This window comes from Thermobia domestica, chromosome 15 (genome assembly GCF_964235325.1).
Source record: "Thermobia domestica chromosome 15, izTheDome1.hap1.1, whole genome shotgun sequence".
NCBI lineage: Eukaryota > Metazoa > Arthropoda > Insecta > Zygentoma > Lepismatidae > Thermobia > Thermobia domestica.
The window spans coordinates 142,696,920-142,715,911 of NC_137468.1; the positions used below are offsets into that span (position 1 = coordinate 142,696,920).

General features: G+C 35.4%; 1 protein-coding gene across 3 annotated transcripts in view; it reads left to right on the forward strand.

The window, feature by feature from the left end:
* The window catches only part of LOC145671277 (uncharacterized), a 92,322-nt gene that overhangs the window by 52,170 nt on the left and 21,160 nt on the right, over positions 1 to 18,992 (forward strand). For all 3 annotated transcript variants that reach the window (XM_081740220.1, XM_081740221.1, XM_081740222.1), the window contains 3 exons: positions 2,602 to 2,982; positions 9,474 to 9,670; positions 11,355 to 11,465. In XM_081740220.1, the coding sequence (XP_081596346.1) occupies positions 2,602 to 2,982; positions 9,474 to 9,670; positions 11,355 to 11,465 (689 nt within the window). The remainder of the gene's footprint in view (positions 1 to 2,601; positions 2,983 to 9,473; positions 9,671 to 11,354; positions 11,466 to 18,992) is intronic.

Here is an 18,992-nt window from a genome sequence, read left to right on the forward strand (position 1 = left end):
ATTACGGATTGGCTGTCTCGTAAATGTAATATGGTAATAATTTAATTTTTAAAAATACTTTATTATGCTTGTATTTTTATCCTCTGAAAATTGTCTTTTGTTTTGGCGTTAGTTTTTGCTCAGTTCATCGTGACCGATGAAGGAACGAGAACAGATCCTGAAAATTTTCATACGATAAATATACAAGGGTAACCAAGTTTTTATTAAATTAACTCTACAATATTATTAGCATTTAGTAGGGAGAAAATATTCAAAGATGATATATATATATATCAATCGATAGATCTTAGTGAGCTGAAAACAATGATACATGTGATTGTAAAACCTCGTGCGTAGTTTTCGAGAAAATGAAGAAGGAACAATTAATTTGTAAACATAAAAATTGATGTCATATAAAAATCATGCCACTTATTGAGGCGAAACTGAATCTGAAATATGTATTTCTCATTAAGCTCTACATTATGATACGAGGTTGATTCAGAAAGTAATGCCTTCAAGGTGATACCTTTATTTATGTTTAACAAATAGCACCGATATCAAGTATCAGTGGAAAGCTTGCAATGTCAGCTACAGATGGTGGCATCATTTTTTCAACATAGTCCCCATTACGGGGAACACACTTGCGCCAACACGAAACAAGGTTTTTCATGCCGTCGGCGAAGAATTGTGGTGGCTGCTGACGACACCATTGCCGAACTACTGTTTCCACCTCCGCGTCACAACTGCAGCGGTGGCCCTTAAGATGATCCTTAACTTTGAGGAAGAGCCAAAGTCAGAGGGCGCAAGATCCGGATTATAGGCGGAATGTTAACAGCACTTCGCCAGCGGATGGGACAACTTTGGTTTAAAAAAAAAAAAAAAAAAGGACGTGTGGCGGTGTTTCATTGACTGACGCTTCGTTTCGGAGTCGTAATGGTGTATCCGGCGATGAATGTTTCTGGACGCACAACCTTCCGCAGTCAGAAATTCAATGAGAGCCCTCTGTTTCAACCGGACATCACTACTGGATGCCATGGATTGCTCCATTACGCTGGAACGAGAACAGATAGGAAGGTGAAACAAGTGGCATTCTATAGCGTAAATATCAGTGCATTAATAACGGTTCAGAATGTTTGCAGTACTATTGGCCAAGCAGTGGACTTTTAGGCATTACTTTCTGAATCACTCTCGTACTAGCAAGACGATAGAGAGCATATATAAAGGGTAAGGGGAAAAAAAGAAGGAATGTCACGAAAGTGCATTTTCGAGAAAACGGCGTTTTAATATTGAAAACCGCCTACAAATGAATAGGGTTAGTCAAATCTTTGTCCTTTTTACATTGATATTTCAACATCTACGCATGCATGGCATATACAGTCAAATAGTAACAAGAGTCATCAACAGATAGGCCAAAGCACCCGTTGAAGCACACACATGGACATGCCTTGTTTTTTCCCCTTACCTTTCATATTCTCTTCTATGAGATACAGTCATAACAGGCTTGAGGATAAATTCTCATGTAGAGTTTTCGAGAAAGTTCGAAAAACGAACTTTGTGTCGCTAAGAAGTATAGTATGCGTCAAAACAAACAGTACTGAATTTACGTCATTGATATTTATTTATTTATTTATTTGCTGTACAACATAACGAAACGTAAGAAATGTTATCAAATGTTACTCAACATATATTATAAATTTAAGAGGAATTACGTCTGTACATCATATGTTCAAAATATGTACCATTACGTCGCATACCTCTTCATTAATCAGCGGCTCTGTAAATCGATGAACATGTTAGTGAACACAGATTGCTGGAACAACAAAATAAATGATGGAAAGTTCTCACTTAACTCCAGTATAGTGATATGGGATATCTGTTTGGAAAATTCCTTCCTTCAGTATACCCCGTATGTAAGCATTTAAGTCCGGGAAGTGAGAAGGATATGGAAAATCCGTACCAAGTGTTGACAATAGCTCCGTCTTGTTGCATCCATTGTTGTTGTACCGACAACTTTTTAGTGCTACAAAATCACAAATCATGCAAGAATAGGTCAATAATCAATTGCCGATTGATGTAGTGATCAAGGTACACATAGCTTTCATTACTGAAGCATATGTTGCTGAAAAAATCTTCATCTTCATATGTCATAGCTCCAGAGCAATATAGTAGACGTGCGCGCTCATCCCCTACAGTGAGAGCTGTCCCACACCATATGAGCGGATATAGAACTCGACAATAAACACCTCCTCTGTTATGAGTCTGTATTATCTTCGTGCCAACTTCACACTACGCTAGTCCACACTCAACTAAGCATACATGTGACGCTTACAGTTCATACCACATTGCACTTGCGCGCAATCCGTACGCGAATTTCAGAACTGTTTGGCTGCATACTGTAAGTCGTTCTTTGCTAATATGTGACAGTTTATATTTTGCTTGAAGAAATTGTTTAATTATGTGCTGTTAATGTAGCAAAATACTCAAGTTAACTAGCAGATTGTTTGTGTTTCCCAAATAGTGACACAAACTATGTATAATGATGTGCTACACATTCTCCTTGTTACATGATAATGATTTTTTAGCTTTTTTGGTTAGTCTAATGTTATTGTTAATTTCCCACAGGATCCTCGAAACCCAAAACCGTTCCTCAAATGAAAGTCACTCCCATTGGTGTTGACTCGCCGTCATCCTCTTCCAGTACATCTGTCAGTGCTCCTAATAAGCCCAAAGCAACCAAACCTTTCCCTCACACCATGACCAAGGAACCTAAAAAGAAAAGTAGTTTGAAACATATGTCTTCTATGGCGAATTCTAGGTCTGACAGCGAGGAAGAACCCGCAGATTGCAAATCCCAAAAGAAATATCTTCTCTGGCTTCAGAAGAAGAGAAATGTAGGGATCTGGGTTCAGTGCAGTAGAGAAGAATGTAAGAAATGGCGATACTTAAAGGACACTGTAGATCCGACTGACATACCTACAGTGTGGTATTGTCATATGAATAAAGGTAAATATTAATTACGTATAGAACGTAAGGAACATTTATTTAAATTAACTTCAAAGTTAGTAATTTTTACGTTCCCAATGACAGTCAAACTACGTAAGTAGTTTGGGGTAGTATCACAAATTTCATACGTAAAAATTAAGTTTAAAAAACTTACTTTATTCTTTTTAACGATATTTGTGAGTTTCTAGAAAACAGTATTTCGTTATACATTTAATCACCAAATTTTTAGAAATTTTCATAATCAATGATAAAGTCTGTGGTTGGAATTGGCAGCATTGGCTCTCAGAAAAAACAACATATCAGTGGTTGTTTGTTTGAAGTGCTCGAAATTTCAGTTACATTTATCCAGGATTATTTATTTTACAGACTGTAAACGCCTTGAGAATCTTAACAAATATTTAATTAGTTTAGTGCGTGAATATTTTAAACATGGACGTTATTGAGTTCTGTGGTAAATGATTTTTTTTTTAATAAGTGATTGCGTATACGACACTGAGGAATCTTACGTTATTAATATTTTCCTCGTTAAGGAATTTCACCTAAAGTTGAAGCAAGAAAATAATATGACTGGCTAACCGACATGATTTGATAAGCCTTGTTCTACTGATAAAGGATAACCGGATCGTTATCCGAAATATTTAGTGCAGCTAATCGTTTGACTGTCATTGGGGACATGAAGATTTATAACCTGGAAGTTAATTAATAGCTTTCTGTAATTGTTCATTGTTCTGAAAAGCAACAAGCACGCATATTAGAATAAATATAATTTCTCAACTAGAAATTCACTAAAATCGTTATTGAGTGAAAGTAACAAGAACCATCAAAGTTAATTTTGTGCGCCTCACATAACAAATGAAAGAATATATATACTAATCAGTCTACGCGTAGATTATTCTTGGGAGAATAGTTTCAACTACCTGGCTATAATCTTCAGCAGATCCTTCTTACGTACTAGTTTGTGTCCAAAAGTTTCCTGTATAGTCCAGTAAATAGTTATCCTTAATTTATAATAAATGATCTTGTTTTAGCATAATAGAGCTTGATTATATGCAATTTCTATTCATCACTGAAAATTTTGCACCTACTAGATTACTGAAAAATATAGAAATAAACATTTATACGAACAAATAACCTCCTCCATATTTTATATCCTGTTTCCAGAAACGCCAGTGTAGCCAAAATATATTTCCCTCTTCATTTTAACATTTCTAGTTCCTTTTTCTTCCTCCCCCTTTCTCTCACTTTCTTTTTTCTTTTCTTCTTTTATTGAAGGAATTATATAGTTACTTTTGGTACGAAGGAAACTTTCCACAATGTTTATGGGTAGCTTTATTAATTATATAATTTAAACGAACAATGATATCACATAATTAATAATTCAATTTGTAAACATGTATAAATGAAAATTTTAATTTTTCTTTTATACATTACTGTAATAGCTTAATGTTGATATATCTTGTTTATCAGTCATTATTACCGAAAAACGTACGTGAAAATTTATAATTTTGAATTACCATAATTCATTTGCTTTTAGACTCAAAATCAGGTTTCTATCTGTACAACTCAAAACGTGACTAATTTTAAGAATATAAGTGATAAATGGCCAAAGACAGAAAAGCATTGTGTAACTAACTGGAAGCACTTCTATGTGTTGTAGTCCACTTCATTATTTACATTAAGCTCATGAACTGGATGATTTTGAGAATAGAGATATGTTTGGTGTTGTAAGGTTAAGTATAACGAAGAATCTTCGGGATGTCCTTTTATCTGTGTTAAACGGATCTCTGGTTCAGACATGAAATGATTCATGTGTATTTCTTCAATCTGATAAAATATTTGTACCTTACTAATTTTATAAGTGTGCTCGAATGAAATTTTTGATAAATCTGAGGTTGTGTCTGGGTAAAGTCCGTCCTTTGTTTACTATTATTCAACCTTGTAACACCAAATAACACTATTCTTAAAATCATCCAGTTGATGGGCAACGTAAGGACAGAAAATTAGGTGGAGAAATAAAAGAATTTCAACTCAATAAAAAAAATGAATTTACTCAAAAAAAAAAAATCTTGTTTTATTTTGATCCTAATACAGTTTCAGTGCAAACGTGCACACTCATCGGTTGGTAAAAGCTTGCTAAATGCATCTCATATCTCAAATTTATGTGTTAACGTCATTATTTTAATTGCTGGATAAAGGTACTAACTTTTAATAGGATCAAAACATAACAAGATGTATAATTGAATAAATTCATTTTCTTTATTGATCAACTACGTATTTTAGTTCAGTGTCGTAATAAAATTATAAAGACTGTAAATGTCAGCTATTAATAATCTTTTTCAAAAATATTCTTTGTTTTGCACATGTTTTGAGCTTTTACATTAGAATTAATATATATTTGTTGTTGTCTTAACCTCAGTTAATATGGATGGTGATAATATTAGCATGTCGTCAGAGGTGTGTGTGTGTGTATATACAGTTACAGGTTAGGGTCTTCCATGTTAATATTGTCTTTCCACGTGATTCCAGATGTATTCTTGATGGATCTCCTGCATATAGTTCTATTCAAGAAAAGTATTATTATTTTTTTCATATTATTTATTTATTCTTTTTAAAGGCCGTATTGTGTCAATCGCACATAAGAAAATTTAATATTTTGACTTGAAATACAAATCAAAATTAGCTAACAGAAATTCACTTCGGTTTGATTTAATTTCGTCAATAAATGGTTGATCGGATTTTATTTATTTATTTTTACACGATAGTACTTCAAAAAAAAAAAACAAAAAAAAAATGAGATAAAAGACGATAGAATAGGGATAAACGAACTCAGTCTCACTAGCTGATAGACGTTCCGCTACAAAGTTAACAGCGCTAGTAATTGAGCTAAGGGATAAATAAAATACACAAAAGAATTGAAACGCAATTATTTACTCTCCATGATATGGTGCAAAACTTGCACAACTCAAAATTTATATTATCATTATACGTATACGTATCTCTATGCGATAATACCGTAAAACCAGTGATTCCGTGATACTCGTTCACTCTATTCGATTAGTGTAGTCTGTGTAACTTATTACACACACTCCATTAATAATCTGAACTCTTATAGAGAATAGGGGGGAGGGAGATTTGCAAAGAGAATCATTCCACCTTTAGATTTCCAAACTTGCATAAGTATGGAAGGTGTTGTTGAACGGCTATGTTCGTCTATCTGTTGACCAATATCATTGCAAGAATGATAAGAAATAATGAGAAATTTTATTTTTATATACATTCCATTTCCTTCCAACATTCCTTTCAAACTGTTGACTTCACGATTTTCGATATCAACACTCATCGCCTTAGATACTGAGAAGGATTCAGCGTTACAAGAATAAGTTCTGTCTCACTAAAATCAAAAGCATTAGAAATCTACCATTCCCAGTTTCAATATTGATCCTATTATGCAAAAATTGTAGTAGGTAGCAAGAGATAATTTTATGATATAGATTCAGGATGCAGAGAAAGATTAATTTCAGGTCTTTTACTTCTATTGAAATTAAAGTTACAGTATACTACCTCGTGTTTCAATATTAATTCTCAGGGAGTCAAAAGCATAGATAGCGAAGAACAGTTTTTCGATATGGATTCAGCGTCCCAAGAAAAAAAGTTTCATCTCCATGCTTATGCTTCTGTTGAAGCCAGAAGTAATACGTTAGTGGTAGTGTTTACCTTGGTGCGTGGGGTCCCAGGTTCGATTCCCGGCCAAGTAAATTTGTATTAGACAACGTCGTGTTCGTGGGTTTTCTCGAGTACTCCCGTTTCCCCCACATTTTCATTCCCCCAATTCTTCTTCATCATTCATCTGCCTTAATCATCGTCTCCCTTAACCGAAGAGACAAACGTGGGACGTCAACTGATTTTTTTTTTTTTTTTTTCATTTCATTTCATTTCAGATGCAATACGTACATGTACTACTTCCGGTTTCAGTACTGAGTTCCCATAACTTGGAAGTCTGCCACAACTCTACAGTGCGAAACAAAACATACTTGTTATTAATGAAAATTTTATTAGATCTTGTAAATACTAGTTCTTATTCAAAAGGAATCATACTTACGAACAGAAAGATTTTGATTGAGCATTTCCAGCTCCTTTCGTAGTTGACTTTAATGTTCGATTCTAAAAAGCGTTCTTAACATTCACCACCAATTTCAAATAAATTTCGAAAAAATTAATTCTTTTTATATTCGTTCTGGCAGTGCTTTTCGAGAATTCTCAACTGTTTCTTTCTGGTTTTCTTTCAAAGATAAAAGTAATGAAAAGGGCTTTGCTGCGTCTACGAAAAGGGCATTGTTGTATCTGCTAGTAAAAGAAGATTTTTTCCTTTCACTACTAATTTGTAACTGCGGAATATCATAAATTCTGTAGGCAAAACAATGAAAAAGTTAGAAGTTAATTCTTATTACTCTCTTTTTAATCAATATTCCTTACTATTAGAAAGAAGAAAAGACATTTTAGGAACTTTCAACTTTTGTGCAATTAAAGAATAACTTGTGAGAAACTTTTCTTGTTTTGCGAAATGTTCTCTCGATTAGTTTCAAAGCGGCTGACTAACATATGGAGCCCTTGTAAGAAGAAATGAAAATACGCTGGAATTATTGCGCTCCAAAAGGTTAATTTTTGGGCCATTTTCCGTGGCAATTAAAACGCAATTCATGTAGCTTTCTTAACTGCACGGAAAGACAAATAACAATATGTACTCACGCCACGGCAAATATTATTTGGCACCATATTTTTTTTTCTACGAACTATTAATACATACACATACTTTACATTTCTAAATGAAACTATATACATTAAGGTGTCACTTCAAAAAAGTGGGGGAAATGCCCCCTTCTGCCCTCATAATCGCCGCCCCTGCATACATATAATGTAAACGGATACTATCGTTAAAAAATTATGCGTGGTGAACCAGGTTTTCCTTTGTATACCATAAAAAGAACAAGAAGGTTATTTAAGCGAAGTCGAAAATGATAAAACTACTTAACTTTAGAACTAATTGTTTTTAACCAGTAAGTAGGAGAAAATGACAAAGTGAGCGTATTGTGAGTTTCTTCCATTGCATTTTCTTCTGAATCGAAACCTCTGTCTCGTTTGGAATTCAAATGACGGGCCTGCTATCCTGACCATGGGCGCCCGAAGGGGAGGTCAGGGTGAAACCCGCCCCTCCCCCTGGATCACGAAAATGTATACGTAATATAGCAAACCACGTATATTAAATACCAGAGTAATATAGCAACCATGGAATGGATCCTCCCTAGAAAATTTTCTTCGGGTGCCCATGATCCTGACTGAGGACCTTTGGCTTTTCTTCACCAGTATTTTGGCATGGAGGGACTAAAAATATCAGTTAAGTACGAGTAGTGCAAATCAAAGGCGCGTGCATAAAGAAATCGATGAAATATAAGTGTCACTGTTAATATTAAACAAATTGAAAATAGTTCGAAAAACGTATCGGTAAATATCGGTGTTCATTTGCCGATACTAATACCGATACTCCCAAAATTGGCCGATATCACCGATACCGATATATCGGTACATCCCTACTGGCGATCGCAAGACCTGTCTCGTAACTTCGAATCCCGCTCAGAGTATGGGTGTTATGTATTAATCTTTCTCCATTCCTTTGATTGCCACTTTTCATTTCTTATGTATTCTGTCATTATTGGCAGGTCAATTGCCGCAGACCAGAAATTTCAGTGCACCTTTGTCCTCAACTAACCTCTTCGTCTTCATGTAAGAATTTTCTTTTTAATAACTACTCAACAAATGTGGCCACTTCGAGTTATTTTTTTTTAATTACATTTTAAAATTGTTCTTTTCTCCTCTCTCATGTCTGATACTTTCTCATTCGTTTCGCATTCGACCCAAATAACTCTCCTTCACGCCTACATTTCTCAAACTTCTACTTTTTATCATTTTTGCGTAAGGTCCTTGTTTCTGCCCCATAGAGTACAGTACGGTACACGAAACATTTTATGTCTTTTTCTTAACTTTTTTGTTCAAGAACCCACAAATTAAACTTCTCTTATTTCGCTATTTCCTATCCTTGATTTTATTTCATGTTCACGCTTCATGTACTCACTAATAATAGTACCCAAGTATCAACTAGTCACCTGCTCTACTTTCTCCCTTCCTCCTTCTATATTTGGCACTAACAGCTTCGTTCCAATTTCTGGATTTCTGTTTTCTAATGCCGTAATGGTAGAACTTATCAAATGAATTATAAAGAAAGCTAGCAATATAAGTACATACTATCCTGCTACGGCTTTTATACTTTTGGTATAGAAAAAAATAATAATTTTGTTTTCGTCATACCCTTTTTTTTTCTTGTTTTCTTTTGTAATAAGTAAAAAGTGAAATTTTTGATCAATACATGTATCTTCTACATTTTAAATTATTTATTATGAAAATTGTGGTGACCTTTTTTCTTTCTTTCTTTTGCGTAGATGAAACCCGTAATAGCTGTTCTTGTCCAGAAGATTTGCCAAGTGCGTTAGAAGAGGAAGATATGATTCATAATGAATATACAGCAGGCTCGATAGTATGGGCCCGAGTGGATGGATATCCTTGGTGGCCTGCTATGGTAGACGATGACCCAGACTTCCTGCAGTTTTATTGGTTGAATGGATTTTCAGATATTCCCGTAAATTTTAAACTATGTTTATTTATTTATTTATTTTACTAATAAGTCGCATTTATAAGGGCTTTTAACAAGTCTAGAATAATTGTTTGAATATAAAAGATAGTCTAATAACAAACAAATAGAAAAAAAGCTTAGCTACTAGTTTTCTATTGAAGGTTTTAAATATCCAGGTACGTTCAGAAGTGAATTTTGTATTCTTTGATTTCCCTGTTTTGAAAGTTAATACTTTGGTTTCATCATTGAAATTAAAAAGAAAAAAAAATGATACTTATATGAGTACTTTTAATTGTTTTAAATGATAATTTTTACTATTCGTTCATGTCGCATATTTAACAAACGAAATACTGACCAAAACTTCTAACTCACGCTGTATTTTAAACTAAAGTCTTTCCAGCCTTAGAACAAAGTAGACGTAAACAAAGCGAAATGTATTACTCCGCGGCTCATACGTGCTTCTGCAGCGAGAGACGTGAACAGCAAGATCGTCTGCTATCTTACTGTCGTCGCATAATTTCTAAAGTGTAAGGCTCGGTTGGTTGGTTGGTAAATAATTAACACACTGACTGCTGTTATGTTGGAAATATGTATTTTCTTAAATCGTTGTATAAACGAGATTGCCTCTGTTCCTGTTGCCCTTTTTTATGTTTTGTAATATGAGACAGACTATTGTCACTCATCATCGCCATGAAACTCTGCATTCTATAATTTCAAATGAGCAGAGTCGGAGCGCACAGGCACACGCATGCGCAATAAATATTATATGTTCAAATACGGATGAGGTTGAAATAAAGCTACATCTGTTGTTAAACATTATATATATTGCGTTTCTTATCACAAAATGCAGGATAAATTCAGATATCTTTATTTGAAAGTATTATCTTAGTAGGTATTATATTGCGGTAGGATACTAGTGCAATGAGACCAACAACCAATCACTGGTCATAGACCCACTGGTAGTCCGGTGGGTTTATTTACATCTACTTCTTTCTAAAGCTGAAAAGAGTATATAATGTGTTACACTTTCGGATATCTACCATAGCCTTAATCAGACACTATAAAACATAAATAAAGATAGAGAAAAAGATACATAGTCATCCTTATAAAAAGTCTAAATTCTATTGGCTGAAGCCTTCAGCCAATCCCGTAAGTCTCCGTATTTTTTTTTTTCATAAGCAGTACTATATATATATATATATGTTTGTAGCTTCATTTATGTTCTATATTGTCTATACAGGGTGACTCAAAAGTAGGTATACTCTCCTGCATTGATCAAGTATAACATTCTAATTTATTGGTTTATTTGCTTTGGCTGTTCCGAGTTTAAGATGTAAGTTTAAAAAAAAAAAAAAAAAAAAGTAAAGAAACGAAGTTACGTATTGGATAACAATAAGAAATGATTTAAAATGCGATGAGCTGATCAGTACGGTACTGTATACCTACTTTTGGGTCACTTTGTATAGTGTCTGATGAAGGATATGATAGATATCCAAAACTGTAACACATTATAGTTTAAAATACAATGTGTGTGTTAAGGCTTTGGTCAGTTACAATATCCAATCTAAAACATGGATAGTGTTATTATCGCATATTTAGCTACTGAAGCTGAAAAAAAGTATTTAATATATAGAACTAATTTTGTTAATGTTTGGGAGACTATATAGGCCTATATTATTTTACATTTCAGACTCATTACTCTGTGACATTTTTTGATGAGAAAGCGGTGACAAGAGCGTGGGTAACACCAGGTGCGATGATTCAGTTTACTGAAAACCACATGCCGAAGAACGTTAAAAAGGTAATTTACTGTATAGGAAGAAAAAAGTTTTAATGTTATGAGAATTAGTTTACTTGAATTTGATACTAAATAAAGGTCTTCGATAAAGAATACTAAGTAAATTTTAACCATGTTCGCAGACATATTTAAGACTCACCAATAACAAATAGGACAATAATAATAAATAATTAATTAAATCTTATTACAGATAATATTTGTAATTCCTCTTCTGTGAAAGAAAAAAACTAGAAAAATAGGGGGAGGAAAAAAGGAAATTGCTCTACTTCCTTGTGACTGTATTTTGATTAATAATACAGATTTAAAAAACTAAAGAAGTTAGATTTTTGTATAATAGTGGTCAAGATTCTGGAAGGAGGGGAAAAGGGACGCAGCTTGTTGTTCAAGAAATCGTTATGGGCATGAATTTATTTATTTATTGTATGTTCTGATGTTTTATTGAAATCATAAAAATACGAGGAAGATTCAGAAAGTAATGCCTCCAAGGCGATGCCTGTATTTGTGTTTGGCAGATAGCACCGATACAAGTAACAGTGGAAAGCTTGCAATGTCAGTTACATATGGTACCAGCAGTCACTTGCGCCAACGTGAAACAAAGTTTTTCATGCCGCCGGCGAAGAATTGTGATGGCTGCTGGCAACACCATTGCCAAACTGCTGCTTCCATCTCCACGTTACAGCAGTAACGTTGACCCTTAAGTTTGGGGAAGAACCAAAAGTCGCAGCGCGCAAGATCCGGAATATAGGGAGGATAAGGCAGAATGTCAACAACACTTTGCCAGCAAAATGGAACAACTTTGAAATTTTTGGCGGATGAGAGGACGTGTGGCGGTACTTCATTGACTGACACTTCGTTTCCGGTTCGTAATGGTGTATCCACGACTCGACACCGGCGATGAAGTTCCTGGGCACACAACCTTCCGCAGTCAGAAATTTAATGACAACCCATTGTTCCAACCTGACGTCTCCACTTAATGTCATGGATTGTTCCATCCCTCTGAACAAGAAGAGATAGTAAGGTGAACAAGTGACATTCTATAGCTTAAATATCAGTGCATTAATGGTAAACAGCTCAGAATGTTTGTAGTATTATTGACCAAGTAGTGGGTTTGGAGGCATTACTTTCGGAGTCACCCTCGTATATTGTAATGTTGCAAGTTAATTTAATTATAAATCGGGAGCTCCTTTCAGGCTAAGCGGTTAGCGTACGCGCCTTTGGCGTGGGAAACCCGGATACGATTGCCTGCGGGAGCTCATGTGGTTCGGATTCCACGTTAATCTGTAGGTCCACGTGTCATATAGCCTCGATGTTGAACGGGACGTTAAACTCAAAATCAACTCAACTCATTAATTATGAATCGGCAAAAAAGATGTTACTATTATTATTTTAAATTATACATTTCTGAAGTTATATTTTAAAAATAGTTATCTCGACCCTAGAGTGATAAATAAAAAAGCTACAGTCTCTAAATTAAAATAAGCATTGGTTTCAAAAGGGACTATGACTCAGTGCTATAGCAATTATGTGTAAAATTCCAGATTACCAATTTAATTTATATTTTCTGGGGATAACAACATAGAATTATTCTTAGAATTTATGTAAGTGCTGGATTTATTGTACATATTATTTCAATACTGATTTCATATTTTCGTCCCTCGTTTGATTTTTCCTTTAAAAAATCAAAAGGATAGTATATCGTACGCGATTAGTGTGCTCATACACATGTAAAATGTTTTCCGGTGCGTACCTTCGGTTCTCAAGTCATTGGCCACGAAGTTGGGGTTCTTAAAAATTCCATTAATTGTTTAGAACATCATTGGTACAGCGTTCACTTCTGGTGCATGGGGTTCTTGGTTCGATCCAAGCTCGAGCTAAATGCACTTTGTCGTGGAGAAACACCGTGTGCGTGGTTTTTTTCTCGGGGTTCTCCCGTTTCCTCCCACTTTTTTCATTCCACCCTTTCCTTCATTTCTCATCATCACCGTCTTCTCTAGCTTGGCCAGCATAAGCGTGGGACATAAAATTTAAAGATTGTGTTGTTTAGAACAAAAATTAGGAGAAAGTACATAGAATAAACCTATTCGCAAAAGAATTCACTAATTGTCATTTAGAATAATAATTTAGAATAATAATTAAGGAAAAATAACAGGACAAACTTGTTAAACGTTGAATAAATATAATGTTATGAAGATTTTCTAAAAGCGGTGAAGAATGTATTTTCTCTATAATCGGAAAGGGAACTCATTACTAATTACTGTTCTATTAAAAAAATCTGAAAAGGTGAACCATTCTTTGTGCAATCCCTCCCTCCCCCTTCTCTCACAAATAAAGGGTCCAAATGAATAAATCGACTTATACGGGATGAGACTTAGTGCGTCTGATAGCAGATGTGAAAATATGTTTATGTGCAAAGTTACAGCGGCTGAGCGCCATAAGAAACAGACGGGGAAGGGGTCAAAGTTGATGGGAAAAGGTCTATGCTATGTTATTGAAATACATCAAATAAACTGTTGAATCGTAAAATTAGTAGAAAGATAGACAAAGCAAACGATGGTAGTTTCACTTATTGGCAAAAGAAGAATGGGCAAAGTAGATCACAAACCTCCGCTGCCATCTTGAAGTCCGCAATTTTGAAATCTGTGATATTTTTTGAAATGGAAAGGTAGTCATGTGATATATCAATTAGAGCCAGCATGTTCTCATAAAGTCAACAATGAACTATAGTGATCGTAATTTGTAATTATTTGGAGGATTTAGGATCATCTTTATAGTTATTTACGAAAATCTAGAAGAGTGATATTCGTATGTTGAAAGTTCGGATTAAAGTTAAACATATCTATAAGCCAGGAAAACTAACAGTGAAATTTGAGACCTAAGTTGTATATTATTACATTGTTATTATCAAGTTTCACTGTTGAAATCAAATTCCACTGTTTTCTTGGCTTGTAGATATATTTAACTTACATGTGTTTTTGTGATAATCTAGACTTTCAGCATATGAGTATCATTCTCTTAGATTTTCGTAAATAACTATAACGATGATCCTAAAATTTCCAAATAAGAACATATAACGAACACTTTCCGAAAACATGCTGACCCTAATTGATATATCACATGACTACCTTTCCATTTTAAAAAAATATCAGATTTCAAAATGGCGGATTTGAAGATAGCAATTGAGGTTTGTGATCTACTTTGCTCATTCATCTTTTGCCAATATGTGAAACTACCACCGTTTGCTTAGTCTATCTTTCACTATTTTCACGATTCAACAGTTTATTTGATATATTTCAATAACATAGCATAGCCCTTCTCCCACCAACTTTGACCATCTCCCTCTCCACTTCTTATGGTGCTCAGCCGCTATAACTTTGCACATATACATATTTTGACATCCTCTATCAAGCGCACTACGTCTCATCCCGCAACTCGATTTATCCATTTGGACCCTTTACTTGTCAGAGTTGTACTATAACCGATACTATTGAATAAAATAACATTTTAAAGGTGTTTGCTGGGAATTTACCCGTGTTTCCATCTCGCTTAAGTACTCATGAATACCAGCGAGGCTTTGGTGTAGCTAGAATAATCATTTTAATGTTCTATACGAATGGTTCCAAGGATTAATATTCTGTTGATTGTGCCTTCATCACGGACGACAACAGCCCAGAATTCAGCCTGCGTCGCCTACGTTCAGTATTCACTGCTGAACTACCAGCAGTTATTAATGGAAGAGGAAACAACCGATTTTTTAACACACCATACCTTCTTTAGATGGAATTAACGCACAAAGAGTGAAAAAGTGACCGACTGGACCGGGATTCGAACCCGGGTACGTTATTGAATTCATATCTAAAGAGGATATGGAGTGTTAAAAAAATCAGATGTTTTCTCTTTCATTACTATCTATATAAAATCACAACCGTCATAGGTGCTCAATATATGGACATAGGGATTGTGCAGTCACAGCAGGGGTCTGTGGTACAACCCACGTGGTTCGAGTGGAGAGCACCAACCTTGAGAGAGAAAGAGTGACTGTTCTGGGAATCGGACTGGGTGACGTAGTGGTTAACGCATGTGCACGGTATGCCAGAGGTTCCGGCCCAGTCGGTCACTCTTTCTCTCTTTCTACGTTACCAGTAGTTAGCTTATCCTCGACCATGCGCTTCATATCTCGTTAGGTCTTTTACTTATCTACAGAGACTCACGAATCGTTATTTACATCCTGCAGAATGTCGTTAGGTACCACTCCCTCATGCAAGACATTCTTGTGAGATGTCAGCAGCTACAGCAACATGGATGGCTGTCGTCGTTGTCTGCTGCGTGTCGCACATGTTGGCATTCGAGGAAATAAACGCGCTGACACAGCAGTCAAGCACGCAGGGATGTCAAGTGTTACATTATTGTAGCACTTTCTTCTTTGCTAGGATCTCTGTAGTCATTTCGCCCAATAGATTTTACAAGGTCACCGAGATGAAGTGATCTTGTTGTTCCTACGTATTGGACAGTTTCATCTAACACTTTTCTATTTAGTGCGTGGTAATAACCGTCCGTATTGTGAAGAACTATTTACCTGGTGCCCCCCTTCGTGTAACCTGCATACTTCACGCCTCAATACTTGCCGTTCGTTGGTCTTATCCCTTTTGCGATTTCAGATCCAGCATTGAATTTCCAGATCCGTAATAATAATAATAATAATAATAATAATAATACCAATTTATATATTTTCCAAGCAAAACTTCTACAAACACCTCTGTGTTGCGACATTCGTAATAGCTGTATCTTGCTGAAATGTTCGTTCTTCATACGGGGAAAATATTTTTATGGAAAATATTTGAACCCTTTTCTTCTTAAAGTACGCATTTCCATAAAAGTGTAATGATAAAAATTCATAAGATAATCTATTTTTATCATAAGTTGTAAACCCCCTACCTCCCTTAGGATGCGCCCTTTTATCACAGTGATATGATATAAACCCAGCTTGAGGTAGGTACTAACTGTTTCAAGCTTCACTTCAAACGGGTCAGACGTTTCCCGTGATGAGATCACACACATACAACGTCCATATTAAGGTGGTTTAAACAATTATAGAAAGTCCGTCTTTAAACCGGAATTTTGAAAACTTTGAAACACGTGTCCACTTACTTTTAATGAATCTATTTACCGAGTGTTATTTTCCTAACCTGAAGAGCTCGTAAGATCTATTTTTAGCTGAAATTTTGCATCCATTCAACTCCCTTAGGATAAGCTCTTGAAACAAAGTGAGAGTACAGAATCTTAGCTCCAGATAGATACTAACCTACGTTCGAAATTCATTTCAAAATGTTCTTCCATTTCCCCATGATGTATAATACAGGGTGTAACAAAAAGGACATTACAAATTTGAAAACTTATGGATTTATTCATTTATCTTACGGACGTGGTTTTGGTATCATTTTGTAGCAAAATAGATCAAATTTTGACTCACGTAGTATACTAGTTCAGAAACAAGCGACAGTTGGAGCAAAGATGGCTGTCTTTACTGGTCCCGACCATGCTAGCTTTGTGTTTTGGTTTGAAGAATCCAAGTCTGCGACAACTGTGCAACATAATTTTTGTACAAAGGATGGTAAAGATCCTCCCAGTAGGCCTACTATTTATCAGTGGCATAAGTGTTTTACTGAAACTAGATGTTCGGTAAGATACAACAAATCTTCAGGTCGTCCCCGTACATCTGAAGGCGTTATAGAGCAAATGGGACAAAGCATTGTGAACAATCCTACAAAATCAACCCGGCAGCTGGGCGTCCCACACATGACAATTTGGCATCTGATAAGAAAACGGTTGCATCTCAAACCATACAAATTACTAATGGTGCAAGAATTGAAAGATACTGATAGTATTGCTCGTAAGGAATTTTGTGTGGAAATACTACATCGACTTCAGATGGGATGTATGCCGCATCACCAATGGAAACCACATTGAACATCTTTAGGGTTTTTTTTTTTTTTCGATGTATTTTGCCACAAAATAACACCAAAACCATGTCTGTAAACTAAATAAATAAATCAATATGAGTTTACAAAGCTGTAAAGTTCTTTTTGATACACCCTGTATGTTAGTAAGTGTAGTATGAAGTTAGTTCAACCCCTTTTATCACAAATATCAAGACAACATCGATTTCAATGTGGTGAAAACAATTATAGGAATTGCTCCCTTCTCCCCTTGAAACTGGAATTTTGGAAATGCTATTGGGCACGTGCCAACTTACTTTTAATGAGGAATTTATTTATTGGGTTTCATCTTGCTAACCTGTGGAGGCTCGAGAGACACTATTTTTGGTTGGAATTTTGATTCCCCATCCCGTTATTAATACGTATTTGAAGCAAAGTAATATGATAAAAACTTATCTCGAGGTAGGTAGTAACTATGTTACAAAATTCATTTCAAACTGTTCAGCCGTTTTCGCGTGATGTGATCACAAATAACAGATAACGTCGCTTTCAGTGTTGTGAAAACAGTATATAAAATGCCTCCCGTGAGACGAGAATTCTCGAAAATGTTGGGAAACTTGTTCACTTATTTTTAATAAGGAATGTACGTACGGAGTGTGATCTTCCTAACTTGACGGGCTCGTGAAATACTACATTTTTGGTATAAATTATGATCCCACTCCTCTTTTGAAATATACATTTTGATCGAAATTACATAATAAAGATCCAGATCGAGGTAGGTGATAACTATATCGAAAACTTCATTTCAATGAGTCCAGCTGTTTTTCCGTGACTCGATCATGAAAAGATCCATTTCATTTTTATATATTAGTTTACGAATGTACTTTATTTCTGTTAGTGGCTTGCGCCCCTATGTTGAGTTAGAATGTTAGGAATATTTAGACCGTAGAAAACGTTTAGGATTACTTGATAATATTAATAAGATGTTGAGCGATAATGCGGATTTTATTGGCCGTTTTCTCGCTTTTATTCGTGCAGCTGGTATAGTTAATCCTCTGATACCCACACAATGGGTACTCAATTAGTACTCGAACTTACTTTATACAATTCGTTACGCCGGTATCAGGGAATTGTGAAATAGGGATCTTTTGATAGATCGCTCACTTAGTTCCTGTGTAGTTCCTTGAATTGCCTGCGAGAAGTCTCACAATTTTCAAGTAAAAACGTCTTAAATGTGATGGTTTGCATTGTTTTTAAATCACAATAAAAGGACCCATGTTTATTAGAACCTTTCCCCTTCATTTAACATAGAGAATCACCTAAATTTGACATCGAATTCATTAACACCCTGGGGCCGCGGTGGCTCAGTGGTAGAGCGTTCACCTCTGGTGCTTGGGGTCCCGGGTTCGATCCCAGCCCCCGCCAAGTGAACTTTGTGGTGGACAAACACCGTGTGCGTGGGTTTTCTCGGGGTTCTCCCGTTTCCTCCCACTTTCTTCATTCCACCATTTCACTCATCGCTCATCATCACCGTCTCCTTTAGCCTAACCGGCATAACCGTGGGACGTAAAACTCAAAGATTTCATTTCATTAACAC